Source organism: Astatotilapia calliptera, chromosome 1 (assembly GCF_900246225.1).
Source record: "Astatotilapia calliptera chromosome 1, fAstCal1.2, whole genome shotgun sequence".
Classification (NCBI taxonomy): domain Eukaryota; kingdom Metazoa; phylum Chordata; class Actinopteri; order Cichliformes; family Cichlidae; genus Astatotilapia; species Astatotilapia calliptera.
In genome coordinates this window covers 10,833,976-10,852,066 of record NC_039302.1, presented here as the reverse complement: position 1 = coordinate 10,852,066, position 18,091 = coordinate 10,833,976, and the positions used below count along the sequence as shown (strand labels likewise).

Sequence of the window (18,091 nt, the reverse complement as noted above, 5' to 3'; positions counted from 1 at the left end):
GAATTTTTTTTCTCCATGTTTCTTTTTTATCTATCACAATCAAAAAGCTGGTAGTGTTTAAATTTAGTAAACTAATGAAACAGAGTAAAACTCCCAAGGCCAAACCTAATCATGTTCAATAAAACAGCCAGAATCTTTAAAATTGTTGCACAAAGTTGCAATTACCATGCTGATCCTAAACATGGAGTTTACGAAATAATAATAATACATTTTATTGGCTCTTGCTTTCAAGCTTCACCATGTGAGCTCAGCCCATGAAGTACAGAAGATGAATCATCCATAACATCAACTTTTCTTCTTCTTCTTTTACCTTCAGAACTGCTTTAATTCTTCATGGAACCGATTCAACAAGGTGCTGGAAAGATTCCTCAGGGAGTTTGATCCATATTGACCTGATAGGATGGCATGCCAATATGATTCAAAATCACTATATGTACATGTGGATGTGACGATTTGTCAGCTGCATATCCACAATGTGAATCTCCCAATCCACTAGAATCTCGGTGAGTCAGCTGGTCGTATTATTCTGAAATAATAAGATCAGCCCATCTGACAAAAATAACCACACCACATTCAAAGTTACTTAAATCATCTTTCTTTCCCATTCTGATCCTCAATTTAAACGTCATCGTCATCCTGGGAATGTCTACATGCATGACGAAGGGGTTGGTGACTGTATGTGTATAACAACTCATAATTATGCAGGGTATCTAAGGTTTTTGTAGTAAATGGGGAAAAAAAAGAAAATTTCAATACAACCAAGTTATTCAGTTAAATGTTATCGTGAATACAATGACATCTGAATGCTTTTAGCTTTTCTAAATTGAACAATAATGTGGGCAATGTTGTGAGGAACTGTTTATTTTGTGGTACAATCCCTAGTCACTCGAAGCTAATTCCATTAGTTTGATATCTTTTTGTTGTGGCGTGAATTGACTGGAACTCTTGGATGGACTGCAACACGATTTCAAAACAAAGTTCTGTTATTCTGGTTAGAGGTTTAACGTCAAATAAATCACCAACAAAATCCGATTTAATCACTTGTGTAAAAGACCCAAAGATGTGTTTAACCACATGTAATGTGGACCTAAATGGGGCTTCTAGATACAAAGACCACTGCAGTTTCATATTCAGTATGCAACAAACAAGTGGGATGAAAAGTTATTTTTCTCAAGTTAAGCATGGAAAGTGGGAACGAAAACAAAAGAAAATCAAAACTAATGAGCACGAGACAAATATAGTATATAGAAAAGGATTTGGAAAGCCTGCCAACATTCTGGTTATTTCCTGCCAACACCAGAGACTGTGTTGAGACACTGAGTAAATAATAGCAAACTGCCTGAGAGCGAGACAGGATGTTCTGCAGGCCAAAGGCTGTTCTCAATACAGGCACAAGCAGTGACTTGAGAGTTTACTCAAACAAAAAACAAAACACACAGTAAATAATATAATGGGCAAATAATGCAAAATTGTCCCAACAGTTTGGAAAAATGATCACAGCTCACTGGAAATTATGTCCAGGGGTGCTCTTCTCTTGAGGCAGCTGAAAGTGTTTAAAGGTTTAAAAGTTCTTCTTCTTCTTTTTGTTGTTGCTAGGCCTCTCTGTGTTTCATCTCAAAAACCACTGCTAATTCAAGACCATGCATCTGGCAGTCTGTGAATGTTTGTGTGTTTGCAGGATCGGCTGTTTCAGGCACAGCTCGCTGCTTCCAGCAACAATGGGCATCTGATTCTCCATGTGGAATCGCACCAGGTGGCCAACGCTCAGAAACACCTGATCACGGGTCCGCACCTGGTCAATAAATGGAAAATATGCTTAAAAGTTGCTTTCTTTCTCTTCTTTAAACGATATTTGAAATCCACCAGCAGAGCTGTACCTGTCCATGTGGATCAACCAGCAGTAGGTGTCGCACAGTAGCTCCCTCCATACCGCTGAGTACATACTGACCAGCGGCAGAGCTGCTCTCTCTGACCAGGAAATCTCCGCTACAGGTGAGAAGCGACTCCGCCTGCTCTCTTCCCAACCTGTGATGAAACAAACAAAATTCCACGGGAGAGAATGACCTTGGAATTAGCAGCATTTTGACGCATCACTCATAGTCAAACAGATATTGATTACCAACCTGCCGTGGAACCATCCTTCTTCCTGGATCAGCTTCTGGACCCGCGTCTCAGTGAGCAGAGAGCGTTGTTCAGTATTGATCTCAGACTGCTCTAAATCTGATGGAGATTAGATAGAGGAAGAAAACAACAGTTGAAAAGCAACAGCTTTAAACCCCAATTGAAGCACTGCTCACTTTATTTGATTTTTAATAACCAAGTTAAAGTAAAGTACAGTTTCCTCTGAATCACAGAGGCATAGAAGTCATAATTGTACTTGAGGGACACATGCATTATATGGACAAACTCGAAACTGGACTCGGATAACGCAGTTGATTTTCACCTGCAGGTGGAGCTGGAGTCTCATCTGTGATGGAGCAGTTCTCATAAAGGGAAACAGGCCGAGGGAAACGGACCTGCAATGGCACACCATGAGTCATACACACCAGACACATATTGTTGGCTGTGCACGTTTGAACGTGTGTGTGTGTGTTTAGGGGCAACTGCGCTGGTAACATTTTAGAGATGAGCAGTCATGACAGGAAATTATCATCTGGTAATTCTGGGAAGTGAAGAAAACTTGTGAGGTGATGTTTGGTGAGAAGTAGCTCAAGTGTTTCTCCTCTGGGATCAACCTTTGTGCTCAATAACAAGACCATAAAATGTGCTAGTGCACTGTGTGCCTGCTATCATATTTAATTATAACAACATCGTTTCTATATTTCTTCACAAAAAAACCACGTTTTGGCTGCCATTTAAAAATGACCTTGTATAAGTTACAAAGTCTCCTGGAAAAGCATTTCAGCATTTACAGCGATTACTGCAAAGTAATCAGATCCAGCTTATCTGTTGGCTAAATGCTAAAACTTTTAGCCAATGCTAAGTTTGTGAACTTAGTCCATAGATGTGATTATAGTCTACAGTACATCCTATACAATATAAGTTTAAATAATGCAGTCTCATGCATTGCAACATAATATGTTTCAAATTGTAATGTGACAAGCTATGACATAACACTATCAAAAACTAAACTGTATTCATGCTAGTCGACCACTTTAAAAATGCTGAAAAGCACCAAGAGATGTGGTTTTAAGCTTTTACAACAACAATGGGAACTTTTCTTTCTGAACAAATTGTGTTCAAGGTCCTGTCCTTATATACACAAACTCAAGTGACTGTAAATTATTAGTGCTTTGGTGTTACAGGTAAGTCTTACCCTGTGAATGTTAGCATCTTCTTTGCTCTCCTCTTCTGTGACCTGAAAGTCTTTTATTCCACCTGGGTCTCCTGGGTTCACATTGTAATAGTCACGGTGTTCATTGAATTCTCCTTCCCGGTTTGCCTTTTGGTTTATTATTAACTCTTCTGGGCACCATTTGTGACAGATTCTCAGTGCCGGTCTGAATATACACATAGTGTTGAGGTATTGGTAGAAGGAAGGAAGGACAGAAAAGACAGATACATTTTAATATCAGATAAAGATACCCTGATATGCCTTCCCTTGCTAAACCATGAATTAACCGTAATTAATGACATTTTTTTGAAACCTGGGTTCAGTTTCACTTGCCCAGGCCTGATTACCGCCAGACCTGCTGAATCAACAAATCACCTAAATAGAACCTATCTGACAAAGTGAAACAGGCTAAAAGATCTCAAAAACAACCGATAAACAAACTAATTTACATATATCCGGGTGAGATAGTGAGAGATAGTGGTGAACCTTCCCAGGAGTGGAAGGCACACAGGCTCATCTCACATTTGCCAATTAGCATCTTGATGACCCCCAAGACTTTTGGAAAAATATTCTGTGGCCCGATGAGATAAAGCTGAACTTTGTGGAAGGTTTGTGCCCCAAACATGTCGGTGGTAGTGTAGTGGTCTGAGGCTGCGTTGCTGCTTCAGGAGGACTTGCTGAAACTGCTGGAACCATGAATTCTGCTCTCTAGCAGAAATACCTGAAGGAGAACGTTTGGACATCAATTTGTGCCCTGAAGCTTAATGACGCTTTGGTTTTTTCAACAGACCATAAAGTCCAACGCCGAATGGTTCAAAAAAATATTGATGGGTTATTCAAAGTCTGGACTTTCATTAGGCCAAAATGATCTGATTGAGATACTTAAGCATAAATCATGCTTGTTTAACATGAACAGTATGTCTGAATTAAAACAATTCTTCTAAGAAGAGTGGGCCAAAATTCCTCCACACCTCAGTTATTCTAGTTATCACGAGTGCTTGATTGCAGTTCTTGTCGCCAAGGGTGGCACAACCTGTTATTAGATTTAGAGGGCAATTACTTTTTCACAAAGGCCCAGTAGGTTCAGATAGTTTTTAGCCCTAATAAACCAAACGTATCATTTAAAAACTGCATTTTGTATTGATTATGGTTCTCTGTCTCATATTAAAATTTATTTGTTGATCTGAAGCATTTAAATGTAACAAATATGCAAACATCAGGACGGGGGCCAATACTTATGGCACTATATACAATCATACATATACACATATATTCAGCTATACTTATATGTACATATGAATTCACTCAGAGTCACTGACATAATAATAATAATAATAATAATAATAATAATGTATACTTTATTGATCCCCGTGGGGAAATTCCTCTCTGCATTTAACCCATACGCTCTGTGAAGCAGTGGGCAGCCATTGGGCGCCCGAGGAGCAGTGTGTAGGGATGGTAACTTGCTCAGGGGTACCTCAGGGTAGCTGTTCAGTGGATTTCGAACTCCCGACCTTCCGATCATGGGGCCACCACCACTATCCCTGCCCCATACAGTAAATACTGCATAATATTGTTTCTATATTTAATAGCAAATCCATAATATACTATAATATTTATGTATATATACACACATGCATATATATATATATATATATATATATATATATATATATATATATATATATATATATATATATTCACATATATACATGTAAGAGCTATAACCTGGAACTGGTGGACAGGACCGATGGTGTCTGGCTGAGAAGGTGGCGGAAGCGCGTCTCAAAGGCCTGACCGATGCTGTTGATAACCTCATTGGCTTGACCCTCGGGACACTCCAGGATGTGACAGGCTGCCATAGAGAGCAAAAGTCAAACATTATTTTCATAACAATCAGTAAATTGAAATTTGAGTGTAAGGCCAGCTCAAAGCAAACTCTCTCTCATACCTCTGTCATTGGCAAGGTCTTTAGCTACATAAGCAATGTAATCTGCCATGTCCTGTAAACAAATTGAGAGAGAAAAACACAATAAAAGGCATGATTATAAATTATAAATGCAAAAAATGACTCGATAGACTTTTTCCATGTGGAAAGCTCAATTTCAATTTATATTTTCACCCATTATTTTCAGTTAATGTTCATCCACGTGTACGCTTCGTCTGAAGAGTTCAGCCTAATACAAGAGCACAGTAAGCTGAATATGGTTCACCATAAAGCTTCTGTGTCAGACTGAATTTAATTCCCCTTTGCTATCTTTCATGTGCCCAAGCCAGCTGAGCAGAGGCTTAGAGCACACTACAAGATTAGTATGGCTAATTAATTAAAAACGGTGAGCTATAATCCCATCCACAGCTTTGCTGGTGTTGTCTTTCCCAGAGAGTAACTACCTTCTTATTTTCTCTCATCTTTAGTCAGTGTATATTTCTGCACATGATTTGTAGTGAATCTGTGTTTGAACTAAAAGGCCAACCAAAATGCAGTTTGACCTAGACAGCAGCTAATAACCACATGCCCTACAGACAGATCTGCATTGATTTTTATGTTCATTACACACATTTTTAGGGCACAGGAAATTTTCACTCAGGCCAAATAACTTGAATCCTGTCATGTGGATATATGTGCGCACAGAGGGAAACAAATTAAGAAGAATAGACCTGAGTAATTAGTCTGATAAGCGCTTGGCAAGGTGTAAAGATGATGAAGGCAGTTAGCTCTGATGAGTGCATAAGTCACAGCAAAGGATTTCATGATTTGTCGCCTTTAGCAATTAATTAGCACAAGAATTACATTCAAGAGTTTTACAATGAGCCAAATTAAGGGTAAAACCGTAAACAGACACATTTATTAAATGACTCAGACTTGAAAGAGTAATCCTTAAGAGAAAACTCACAAGCAGTCACATGATTAATCACTGCTACAGTTCTAGCAGAAATAACCCATCAAATAAAATCTTTTCTTTATATTTGCCAGCTCTTTTATATAGTACCAACAAGCTTTAAACACTTAAGGAGGTGGTTGTCAAACTTTTCTGGAAGGCTTCGCTTCTGAAACAGGCAAAACATTCACGTGACACACTCCCAAGAATGAAGAATCCAAATTAAATTGAACAAAATAAAGGTCAGTATACCCCCAGCACACTCTGAATGCTGGGGATAATATACTGTTGAATATCAGAGGTTCTTTGCATAAATCATATTCATTAAAATTAATCACAAGGGAATGTTTAGACATTTTTGCCAAAGTCTGAAGTTTCATTTGTAGCATGCTTTCAGATGCTGACCTTGTACCACTAATTAAAAGAGCAGAATGATCAAGAGTTGAGGCAGGAAATGATTTAATCCTCCATAAATGGTAGTACACCAATGCAATAATCAGACTAAATCAAATTACTCACTGTGTGTGTGATTGTGCTCTTGCTACCCTGTTTGTGTCCCTATCTGATCATCAACGTGTACAAGGGGAAAGATTTGAGAATATGAACATACTGAATCTCCACCGGAGGCAAATGAAATGGTCTGCATGGGGTGGTGGGCAATCTTCTGTGAAAGAGAAAAGAGGAAATGATACAATAGCAGATAGGTTTGCCAGTAAACCTGACATGAGGCTGTTTTGATGGGGTTTAACATGCTGACACTGTCACCTGTAAGGACGAGGCAGCGATTAGAGTCATACTGTCGGTGGAGACAGTGAGGATGATCCTTCTTCCAGAAAACTGCAGGTTTGTCTGACCCAGAACAGAAGACAGTCCCTTGCAAACAGGCTAATGATGACAAAAACCACTGTTATTCCAGCTGAACGTGGCAGAAAGAGAGAGTGTGTGAGTATGAGTGTGTGCCTGTCTGTGTACACAAGCCTTACCCTTTTAGTTTTCACTGCTGTTTTGAGCAATGTCCTCGCACAAAGTCTGCTGATTGCCTCTCTGCACACAAACACATAGACACAGATCAGCATGTACATAAGCACATGCACACAGTAACACAGAGATACCTTTGTATGTGATCTGGTGTGCCCTGCGGACATGTGATGTGCATGTGAGAGGAAGAAAACTACACTACAGAAAGCACATATACATGCACTGCTGGAAGAATGTAACCAAATATACTTACTCAAATGCAATACTTTATTACTTTAGTTTTGGAGTACATTTAGTACACACAACCCAAAAAACCCCCAACATATTACACAAAAGGTATCCTTTTATCTGCATGTCGCTGTGAGTATTTGATTCAAAAGCCAAACATGACTTAGTACTTGGTGGAGAAACCCTTGTTGGCATGCACACTGATAAGACATTTCGTGTAGTTGGTCACTAAGTTTGCACACATGCTCAGCATTTCTCTTCCCCCAATCTCAGCACTTTCTCCCAGTCCTTCTCTGAATCATCTAAATGTTCACTTAATACGAGCCTGTTCATGTGCCTTGTTAAGCATGTGCTGCAAGACTTCAATCCACTGCATATCGCAGTGTGTTCCTAACAGTGTTCTTGGTGACTGCGGTCCCAAGTGTCTTAGGATTATTAACAAGCTCCTCCAGTGTAGTTTTGAGCTGATTCACCATCTTTCTCAGGATCATCCTCACCCTGTGAGGTAAGATCTTGCATGGAGCTGCAGACCAGAGGCAACTGACGGTCATTTTAAACTTCTTCCATTTCTGAATAATCGCAGCAAGAGTTGTCACCTTCACACTGAGCTTCTTGCTGATGGTCTTGTACCCCATTCCATCTTTGTGCTGGTCTAAAATCTTGTCCCTGATGTCCATTGACAGGTATTTGGTCTTGTCCGTAACAAGATGAGATCAGGAGTATCCGTAATTGATTGTAATCTGTGTGTTACATGTGCACACAGCTAATCGTAGGAGCAAGAATTCTGGCTGGGTGATTAAATACTTATTTCACTCAATTACATGCAAGTCAATTAATAACTTTTTCTGAATTTTTGGTTAATATTCTGTGGTAAACATGTACTTCAACAAAAGACAGGAACATAGGGTAATGTATATAAGTGGAAGAAGATGAATACAGGTGGACTACATCTTATGCAAAAGCTGCAACCTGAAAGAGATAGGAGACTGCAGGGTGGTGGCAGGAGAGAATGTGCCAGGCAGCATTGGTTAGTAGTCTGAATGATTACTTTGGAAATCAAGAAAAAGCGTTTGTGAAGACAGAGCCAAGGATTAAATGAGAAAGAAAGAAAGAAGAATGTTGAAAGAGTTGGTCGGTTGAGAAGAGGTACCAGATGACAGGAAATGGAACAGCTGTAGTACTTAGGGAAAGTCCAAAAAAGGTCTTTGGTGTATTCTCTGGATGGAGGATAGAGGACGAGGAGACCTGGTGGTGGAATGAGGAAGTACAGGAAAATATTCCAAGGAATAGATTAGCAAAGAAAAAGTGGGATATCGGGGAAATAAGAAAGTGGACAGCAGCACTGGGAGGAAAGAGAGAAGTAAAAAAAGGCAAAGGAAAAGGCTTATACTGAGTTGTATGCAAGATTCAAAAACTTGTATAAATTGGCAGAGGCAGAGAGATGGAGCTGGAAAGGATGTGCAGCAGGTTAGACAGCGAGACAGTGGTCAGGTGTGCAGCTGGAGGGAAAAACGGGTTCAAGGTTGGGATGGGATTACATCAGGGATCAGCTCTGAGACCTGAGGTTGCAGTGATGACGCACAGGTTGACAGATGAGGTCAGGCAGGAGTCTCTGTGGACTACACTGTTTCCAGACAACATTGTGATGTGTACTGAGAGTAGAGGGCAGGTATAGCGGATATACTGGATATTGAAGATAGAGCTGCAGGCAGGAGGAAAAGAGGAAGACTGCAGAGAAGTTTCAGGGATGTAGTGAAGGAGGACATGCAGATTGGTATGACAAAGGAGGATGGAGGGTGAGATGGAGGCAGGTGATCTGCGCTCCATCTTAAATGAGCTTTGGCTTAAAGAAGGTACAGTAGCGGCCTTTATGGATCTTTTTTTTTTTTAACTGCTTTTGTTTGTTTCTTAGTTTGTTTTTAATTGTATGGCATATTTTCAATTTGCATTTGTGGACCAGGACACAAACTGTCTACACTAGCAGTGAGTTTCAGCTGCCCACACATGGATTTCCACTATAAAATCTGTGTATTGTCTATTTTTAATGCAGTGCTGCCTGAGGTCTTGAAGATCACACCCTTTCAATATTGGTTTTTGGCCTTGTCCTTCGCCAATGTCTCTCTGGATTCTTGGAATCTTTTAATGATATGATGAAATCTTCCAATTCTTTGCAATTTTGCATTTAGAAACATTATTAAATTGTTGTGCTGCTTGCCATTGCCCACGTGGTCTTTTACAGTGTTACGAAATCCTCCTCATCTTTATTTTTAAGAAGTCTAACTAGTTGCAAGATGTTGTTTTTGTTAATTTGCTTTTAGCTTTTTACAAATTCAGTTTTCTTGTAACTTATAAATCCTTCTTTTAAGGATAACTTGCAATAATCACTGTAGTGAAGAAAAAATTACAGAAGAACAACAAAAAAAAAACATAACTAGAATAGCTGATCACAAACTTCCATCTGCAGTGTTAAAGCAGTAACACTTCAAAATATTCCTGGTATGTTTCTTTTTTTAAATCAAGTCAATCTGAGCTGAGATTGTATCTCTGACGCTTGGGTCAGCGAGGGCAAAGCAAAAAAACACCCCCACGCGCACGAATGGAACATCCCACTACCTAGGAAGCAATGCTGATTTCCAGGAAGACCGTTTTTCTTCTTGAAAACACATTGTAAGAATTGGATTGAGGTTTGTCTCCCTCTCTCTCTTTTAATAAGACTGAGGGATCATTAGGAGGAAATTCATCTAATTGGATTTTCTGCTCCATCATTCAACAGCGCTTCTGTAAACAGAGAGGGCTGTGTTATGGCATCCTGCACTAGGATTTCAATATCAAATGATGAGGAGAAAGCCCCGTTTATGAAATATTATACATTTAATTTGATTTCCCTCTTTGAAACATTTTTGAAATAAGCTACACATGGTTAGCTTGGCAAATATATGTTAAATGAGTTCAGGATAAAGCAATTTTGCTCACTTTTTTTCCTCATCTGTGTGCAAGCGAAACAGCACCTAATCCATATATGGCATTCCCCTGCAGTCAGGATTATGTTGCATGTATTATACGTTCATGTATTATATCATTAGATGTATATATTCGTATTTGTGTTTGTTTGTGTTTGTTAGAAAGGGGTGCAGAGAGGACCTCCTACCGTGTAACTTGCATTCTTGTATCAAAGTCAAGGGTTCTCATGGACTGGGTCACTTCCACACTACCCATGTACTAGAAAAACACACAGAAAAAAAAACAATGGAAAAATATATTATAATAATAATACTAGTAATAAAAGTCTCAGGAACATCCAACAGAGTCCTGAGGACTCTGAGGTGCGCACTTTCAACAACAATTAAAATATATTAAAGAAACACAACACTCTTACAGGAGTCTGGTCACTTTTCATGAATTTTCTGTTATTGCATCCTCACTTTTAGTTTTTATGATGGAAGAAAATGATTCTGCAGAAAAGGTGAAAAGTTCATGAGCTGATTTGCGGCAGACAACATAGATTTACACATAGCTGTAACGAGTCAAGAGGAATGGAAATAACTGAGCCTTCGAGAAGGTTCCAGAAAGCTGATAGAGAGAGAAAGTGGTTTTATGCATTGTGTTTAAGTCATTTAAGTTCCATCCATGTGCGTTCTTAGAGTTTTGTGGCTGGGAATGGGAATTTTGTTTTTAAAAAAAAGTGTAATAGAACACGTGAGACGGGATGGAAATGCTAGTTTGAAAACAATCCATAAATTAGATACGCAGAGCAGAAATTTAAAGTTCATATCCAAATTATGTCATTGTTTTCCTGAAATCGGTTTAACTTCTTAAGGAATGTATTCTGAAACACACTGGAGTTGTTGTTTTTGTTTGTCTGTTGGTTATATATAACCATGCTATTAAAATAAAGGTATTTTAGTTATTCAGAAGAAAGTACCCCAGGGTTCTTTAAGTGATGCTTAAAGAGATTTCACAGGACACTGAAAAACTAACTCCACCTTAACTGCTTCCACTGGCATTAAGAAGGTAAGCAGGTGGTGCTAATCAAATGCGCTTAATTAAATGATCATCTGGAAGTGTGACCACCACTAAAAAACCAGACATTTTGGTAGTTTGCTGGTCTGGAGTATTCAGCTATGTTAACACTATGTCACTCCAGGGAGTGGATGTCCCAGCAAACCTAAGAGCTACATCTCAGGTTCTACAGATCTCAGTTAGGATGTGAAACGTTAAAGTTCATGACAGTACAATTAGAAAAGGACTGAACAAGTTTGTTCTGAGTGATTGCCAAGAGAAAGCCTCTTCTCTCTAAAAATAAAATGGCAGCGTGGCTTAGGTTTGCAAAGTTCCATCTGCAAAAACCGCAAGACATTAGGGACAATGGCCAGACAAGTCCAAAGCAGAAATGTGTGGCCATGATGCACAACGACTGTCAAAAATCAAACACAGCATATCAGCAAACACAGCTCATACCTACTGTCAAGCACAGCTGTGGAGGGGTGAAGATTTGGGTTTGTTTTGCAGCCAAAGTACCGGAACACCTTGCAGTCACTGAGTCAACCATAAACTCCTCTGTATAGCAACATATTTAGGAGTCAAATATGAGGCCATCTGTGCAACAGCTAAAGTTTGGACAAAATTGGGTGAAGTAACAGAACAATGATCTCAAGGACAGCAGCAAATCTACAACAGAATTGCTGAAAAAGAAAAGACTAAAAGTGCTGCAACAACCAAAAGTCCAGAATGCAAAACAACAGAAAATGCTGTATTGGAAACTTAAGAGAGCTGTGCATGAACGAATGCCAACAAACCTCAATGAACTGAAGCAACCTTACAAAGAAGAGTGGGTCAAAATCCTTCCACAACAAAGACTGATAAAATCATACAAAACAAAACAAAACAAGAAGACCTCTGAAAGCATAAACCTCTGCTAAGGCAGCTCACTCTCTGTGCAGTATTTACTTTAAAGGGAATGTTGTACTCTGTGTATATTTATATTTGTTCTTAGTTTAAGAAGTTTGTAGTTTCTTCCATTTTAAAGGGAATTTTTCTTCCTGTACATGCTCGTTGTTGGAGTTTTCTCTGTATTATTGTAGGGTCTTTACCTTACAAATAACATTATAAATAACATTTAAAAATTAAAACTGAATGACAGGCACACAGTCCTTGGCGGAGGTAGTGATTTGCTACTTTGAGTTATTACTGCCCAAAACTAACCTTTAAAATCTTTGTAGCAAATTCTGATTGGAATACCCAAGAAATAAGTAAGTCTCAAGCTTACAAAAGCAAAAGCAAGATGGCAGTTTTAAGCAAAGCAAGTGAGCAGAAAGTAAAAGCTGTGACTACATTTTAATGTGCGACCTGTCAGCAGATTCTAACCATGCGACAAGTAGCCAGTACAATCTTTACAGTCTTACTTTAGCTTATTAGAATGCCAGACAACTCAGAGTTGAGGTAAATGTTGACATGTGTCTGACTGTAACTGAATTTATCAGACTATATAGATGTGAGGAAGACAGAGAAGAAACCAGGCAATATTCAGGCCATGTGCTCAAATACACTATGACGAGTCCCACTTCTACTGGGCAGGAAATTCAGTATCGCAGACCTCATAGGCTGGAGGCAGGATGAGTAAGTCCATTGATAAAAACCAGACTTAAATCAATATATGTATACATGGGTGGGTTGAGCGGGCAGAAGAAACATATGTGTGTGCTTGTTTATAGAGGTCAATCAGACAGTCCATTCTCATTTCCACCAGTGGTCAGCTCACAGGCCTGTGTGGACACACCTCTGCCATCGGGACAAGATGGGTTCTGTTCTAGGACAGCATGCTGATACTAGATATATTCACACACATGCATTCACACACATAGCAGGACTGAACTAGAGGGAAGCAGAGAGCTAGGATGAGTCACTACTGCCTACATAGGAGGCTCTAACTGAGGAGGGGAGTGACTGTGAGTGTGACGGTGTGGATAGAGCAGAGAGTGTATGCATATGTGTATTTTCCATGTTCACGTGTGTGTATTTATTTTGGCCGTGGCACTAAGTAAACAGTAATTTAACACTGCTGAAATCTGGCATATCTTTAGGTCATGACGACTTGCATAGTACAGAGAAAAGGAGCTTGCACAGCATTTTGGTAATTTCTACACACAAAGAATTTTACACACATTAACAAAATTAAGAATATGAATTACTTGGGCAAGTAAAATGTTGGTTTACTCTATCTGATCATGCACATGTGCAGGGTCAGGTACCTTGATGTGATGGTGAACTGCTTTGCTTCCTGTCCCCACCACTGTACGATCACCTTTTGCAGAGGAAATCTTCACACAGCACAGACCACCTCTGTGATGTGAGCAGGGAGGATATCCAGGGGTCCAAGGAAGGCTTGCCATCCGTTGTAGGGTGATAGGTCTTTTTGTGCAGAGCAAAGCAGGGTGAATTAGATTTTGGCCCGTGGATAGGGGAGCGTTGAGGGAAGCGTGAGTGCAAAATCTCTCATTACTTCCTGAACCCCACTCTGTTCTGGACAAGGGTTTGTCAGTAGGGGCACTGATGCTTCTGCCTCTGGCTGTGTCTGTCTGTCCTTTTAGGCCTTGCCGGGAAATAGGGCTTTGCAGTCGGATGTTGGCCATGCGGGGGATGAAATCCCTCAGGGTGGATGGTCCGTGGTGTGTAGTAATCCCAAGTCCCAGCTGACTGAATTCAGAGTCTAAGCAGAGGTCCTGCTTCAGGGGCAACATTCCCTGGGGGTTCTCCTCCAGAGATGTTGGAGAATCGTTGCGCAGTCGACTGTATTTAGTACGCTTCAGCATACCTGTAGAAGATGAAAAAGAAAGTGTCAGAATCAAATCAGCCGCACTGTGATTTTCATTGTACTGATTAAGCGACCTGCCTGGTAGGAGTCCCGTCTGTGATTTCAACCTGGATAAGGTTTGCTCTCTCATAATCAGGAAACAGAGCAAAGGAGAACGCTGAAATAAATGTAAAAAAAAAAAAGGAAACTTGAAAATTCAGGTCACCATTAAGGAATTTTAACTAAAGATTTTGGTAAAAGGAGATGAAGAAATAACATCAGGTTTCAGGAGCGTCTGAAAACTATCTTTGTGTCGGGTGCGCTCTGTCGTCAGATCATTTAAAGGGAATCCTGCTGTGCAGATTCAACTCACCACTGTAGGACTCTGGGATGTCCTGTTAAGTCTAGAGTCCAGTCTGCTCCACTCTAGTCATGCAGAGTACAGCCCCATCCTACTGACCCACACACTTTCTCAGTCAGTTGCCAGGCTCCCAGCTTCACCTTCACATCAACTTTCCTCCCCTCTGTCTTTTCTTTCTGAGGCGCAGCAGGATTGTGCAGCGTGTATGAATGAACTTTCTCTTTTTTTATGAATGAGATCTCGCTCACTTCCCCTGTCTCTCTCATGACGCTGCATGCAGATGAATGTGTGAATGGAGCAGAGGAGAGATTGACAGACGGCCCCCAAAGGCTCTCTTTCTCCTCCCTCACCCATAAACTACCATCCAATCACAGGCAGGCAGGGTGACTCATGCTGTGCACATACACACACACACACACACACACACACACACACTCACACTCAGTATTACACTGAAGCAGTGCTCCATTCCTTTCTTCTAACATGACTTCCACCTTAGAGATGTTTTAAATAAATTATCATTAATTTGGCTTACTTTGGAAAATAACATTTTATCACTGGTACCATGACTGACATGATTTACACAATAAAATGTACCCCATAGTGACTGTATTGTTCAAATTAACACACAGGAGGAAGAGGATTTAACTGAAGCATTTGCATTTCCCTTTGATCCCGATCAGAACAATATTCCAGGCGCCATTTAAACAGTGTTTTACATACTGGTGTTATTCCTGATTGAAAGATTGTCTTTCAGATTGCAGCGGTGCAGCCATACTCTCAAATTCCACAGTAAAAGCATTTTAAACCATGGAGCTTTACCTTTTTCCATAAAATAATAATTACACACCACTAGCTATTGTCAAAGAGTATGCAATATTGAAATCTGAGTGATGTCTACGGCAGAGTTTTGTCCCTTCCTAGTGGCCGTTTATTAAAACTACAATCTATATGATGTTGCTACCACTTTTTTCAGTAATCAGCTGGTCTGTTAACTATAAACTCGGAGCTGCTTTGTTTGGTAGCTCTGTTCAACTGCACATTTACGGCAACCACCACGCTGCAGCAAATCAGTGTAGCTCTAGGGTTTGGAGAGAATGATCTTAAAAAGAGAAAATCAGAATCAGAATACTTTGTTTTCTAGGGGAAATACCCAGCGAACGGCAGTTCAGTGGGAGAAAATACTTATGTCAGAGGAGAATGGCCAGACTGCTTTGGGCTGAGAAAAATTCAAATTACTACTCATTACAACCAAGGTAAGCAGAAGAGCATCTCTGAATGCACAACATATTGAATCCTGAAGCAGCAGCAGCAGCTAACATGTCCATCCCTTTACGACCACAAGAGCAAAATCAGTTTTATTATGAAACTCATAGCGGATTAATTCTGTTGTTCCTTTTCAGCTCTTGTGCAGTGTTTTTTGATTCATTTGGCATTCATTTGAACTTTTAACTAATCTAATTTCTAGACTTTTTCATCTTTTATTGGTTTAAAACTTAGTGTTTGGTTCTTTTAACCTTGTTATTGTGATCATTTTTCTTTCTTTGTGGGGATCTTCAGGCTGCATGTGTTTATGAAAGAACACACATTTGGCTCTTTATAAATAAACCCAAATTAGGTTAACAAAGGAGAGAAGATGAGGCACCAGTCAGAAGATTTTCTTAAACAACATTTTAATGATGTTAATCATCAGTCCATAGGTTAAGAGTGACAACAGGGTAATGAGAAACAGCCTCTAACAATGCTGTTAATGATGTACAGTCTTAAGGAGACCATCTTAAATATCCATGTAAAGATGAGAAACACGCTGAAAAAAGTACTTCATTGAACCATTTTTTTTCTTTGTTCACATTAGTTACAAGACCTTTACCAGTACTGTATTTACATAGTGCAAAAAACACATTTGCTGTCAAATAACATACTTTAAACACTTTGATGGAAGTCATACCAAAAAAATGCCTACACAGCGTACCTTGAATCAAACTAGAAATACTTTCAAAATCCCAAGTATGATATTCAGTACACCGTCGCGTCCCATCTCCACATTGCATACAGCCTGACGTACTGCATCACTGTCGACGGGCCAACACCTCTCTATGATTCACGATCGAATACTTTTATCTAATTGGATTCCAACTATTACAATGTTTAACCCACCAAATGGCTTGAAGAACAGGATGATTGTATTTTTTAATACAATGCAAAATCAAAATCTCCTTTGTACAATTATATTTACAAAGGCATGTGCATGACTTGGTGATGACTTATTTAACTAGCGGTAGTGAAGCACTGAGGATTTTAGTTTTAATCAAATGTTGTTTGAGGGGGGGGGGGGCAAAGACAAATTTTTTTAGTTCACACGTTTGTCTTCCAGCATCCAGTTTCCCAATTATTTCATGAAGCTGTAAACTACACACACAGGCTCAGTGCTTTACTATTGAGAAAGTAACAACCAAGTTGTGTCTCATAATTTACTAGGGAAAATGTACTTTCGGGATTGATTAAAGATCTCAGTGTTGATGATAATGATGCTGGGAACCTTGGTAAGAGACGGCTTGAGAGCCCCGCCATCAGAGAACACGAGTGAGTGGAAAAAAAACAGGAGCATTTTTCTTTGTTTTGTTTTTTTTATGAAGCATGGACAGCATCTAGGAACTAGGACTCCATTCAGAGGAAAACAAACCCCAAATAATTTGACAATAGGCAAGATCAATATGACAAAACATTACATATTGTAGTAGAACCACCTAGACAAGGTTATATTCACAAAGCTTGATTTGCTTCTTAGAAGTTAAGTAATTTAAATCATCTGAATACAGAATGAGACACTTATTTATTTAAACATTAAAAAACACAGACAACTGATGCGCGGGAGAGGTTTTGGTACAAAGACAGAACCCCTGACACTGTAATATTCGGTGATGAAAGCTAATTGCCAACTAAGCAGTTATAAAGAAACGCCCTCTCTCTTTCTTTTCCTCCTGGAGCAGCGAGGTGAAATTAAACACACAAACACACACATTATTTACATAGCTAAAGCCAAAGGACAGAGCAAAATAAATGCAAACTGTGCCTCCAAAGCGCACACGCAAACACACAAATACTTGCAGAGCTGAAAACCCTCCGAGCTCTGAATAAAGTTAAGATGTGAGTTGAAAGGTTCCAACCTTCCTCCTCTGTGAGCTGCAGACACCAGCTCAACGTCACTGAGCGCTCATCGCTCGCTCCCACAAATGTTCCTGACTCTGAAAGAGTTCAGCTGTGGAGGAGGGAACGCTCCACCCTATATTCAAGTGTTGCAGGTTATGGGGCCAAAAAAAAAAAAAAATGAAAAGAAAAATAAAGAGGGCATCCTTTTAAAATCATCAGATGAGTTTTGGTGTGAATCTATAACCCTCAGACTTTGTTAGCTGTTTGGTCTGTGACTCTGTGTGGTTTTACATTGGTCAGTTTCTCTGTAATGTGTGTGTGTGTGTGTGTGTGTGTGTGTGTGTGTGTGTGTGTGTGTGTGTGTGTGTGTG

The 18,091-nt window shown here is 39.6% G+C and overlaps 1 protein-coding gene across 3 annotated transcripts; it reads right to left on the bottom strand.

Annotated features, from left to right (window-relative positions):
* Positions 1–572: 572 nt before the first annotated feature.
* LOC113019738 (SHC-transforming protein 1) lies at positions 573–14,847 on the bottom strand. 3 transcript variants are annotated; one of them, XM_026163562.1, is made up of 14 exons: positions 14,583–14,847; positions 14,309–14,387; positions 13,668–14,230; positions 10,568–10,638; positions 7,197–7,257; positions 6,979–7,098; positions 6,824–6,877; positions 5,286–5,337; positions 5,063–5,189; positions 3,317–3,500; positions 2,444–2,516; positions 2,124–2,220; positions 1,878–2,025; positions 573–1,792 (listed from the first exon to the last, which is right to left on the bottom strand). In XM_026163562.1, exons 2-14 carry the CDS (start codon positions 14,358–14,360, stop codon positions 1,628–1,630), a joined length of 1,767 nt encoding a protein of 588 aa, XP_026019347.1. In that variant the 5' UTR covers positions 14,361–14,387; positions 14,583–14,847; the 3' UTR covers positions 573–1,627. The 3 variants fall into 3 exon arrangements, with proteins under 3 accessions (XP_026019347.1, XP_026019353.1, XP_026019358.1); XM_026163568.1 differs by having other exon boundaries at positions 6,824–6,874; XM_026163573.1 differs by lacking the exon at positions 14,583–14,847 and having other exon boundaries at positions 14,305–14,359.
* Positions 14,848–18,091: the final 3,244 nt, after the last annotated feature.

What these genes read in the sequence shown, in the direction of transcription:
- LOC113019738 (XM_026163562.1), bottom strand. Translation starts at nt 14,360, where the DNA reads ATGAGAGAGCAAACCTTATCCAGGTTGAAATCACAGACGGGACTCCTA. An exon ending in ACAGACGGGACTCCTACCAG is followed by an intron (nt 14,231 to 14,308) that starts GCAGGTCGCTTA and finishes CATCTTCTACAG; the next exon opens with GTATGCTGAAGCGTACTAAA. An exon ending in GTCCTGTCCACCAGTTCCAG is followed by an intron (nt 3,501 to 5,062) that starts GTTATAGCTCTT and finishes GTGTATATTCAG; the next exon opens with ACCGGCACTGAGAATCTGTC.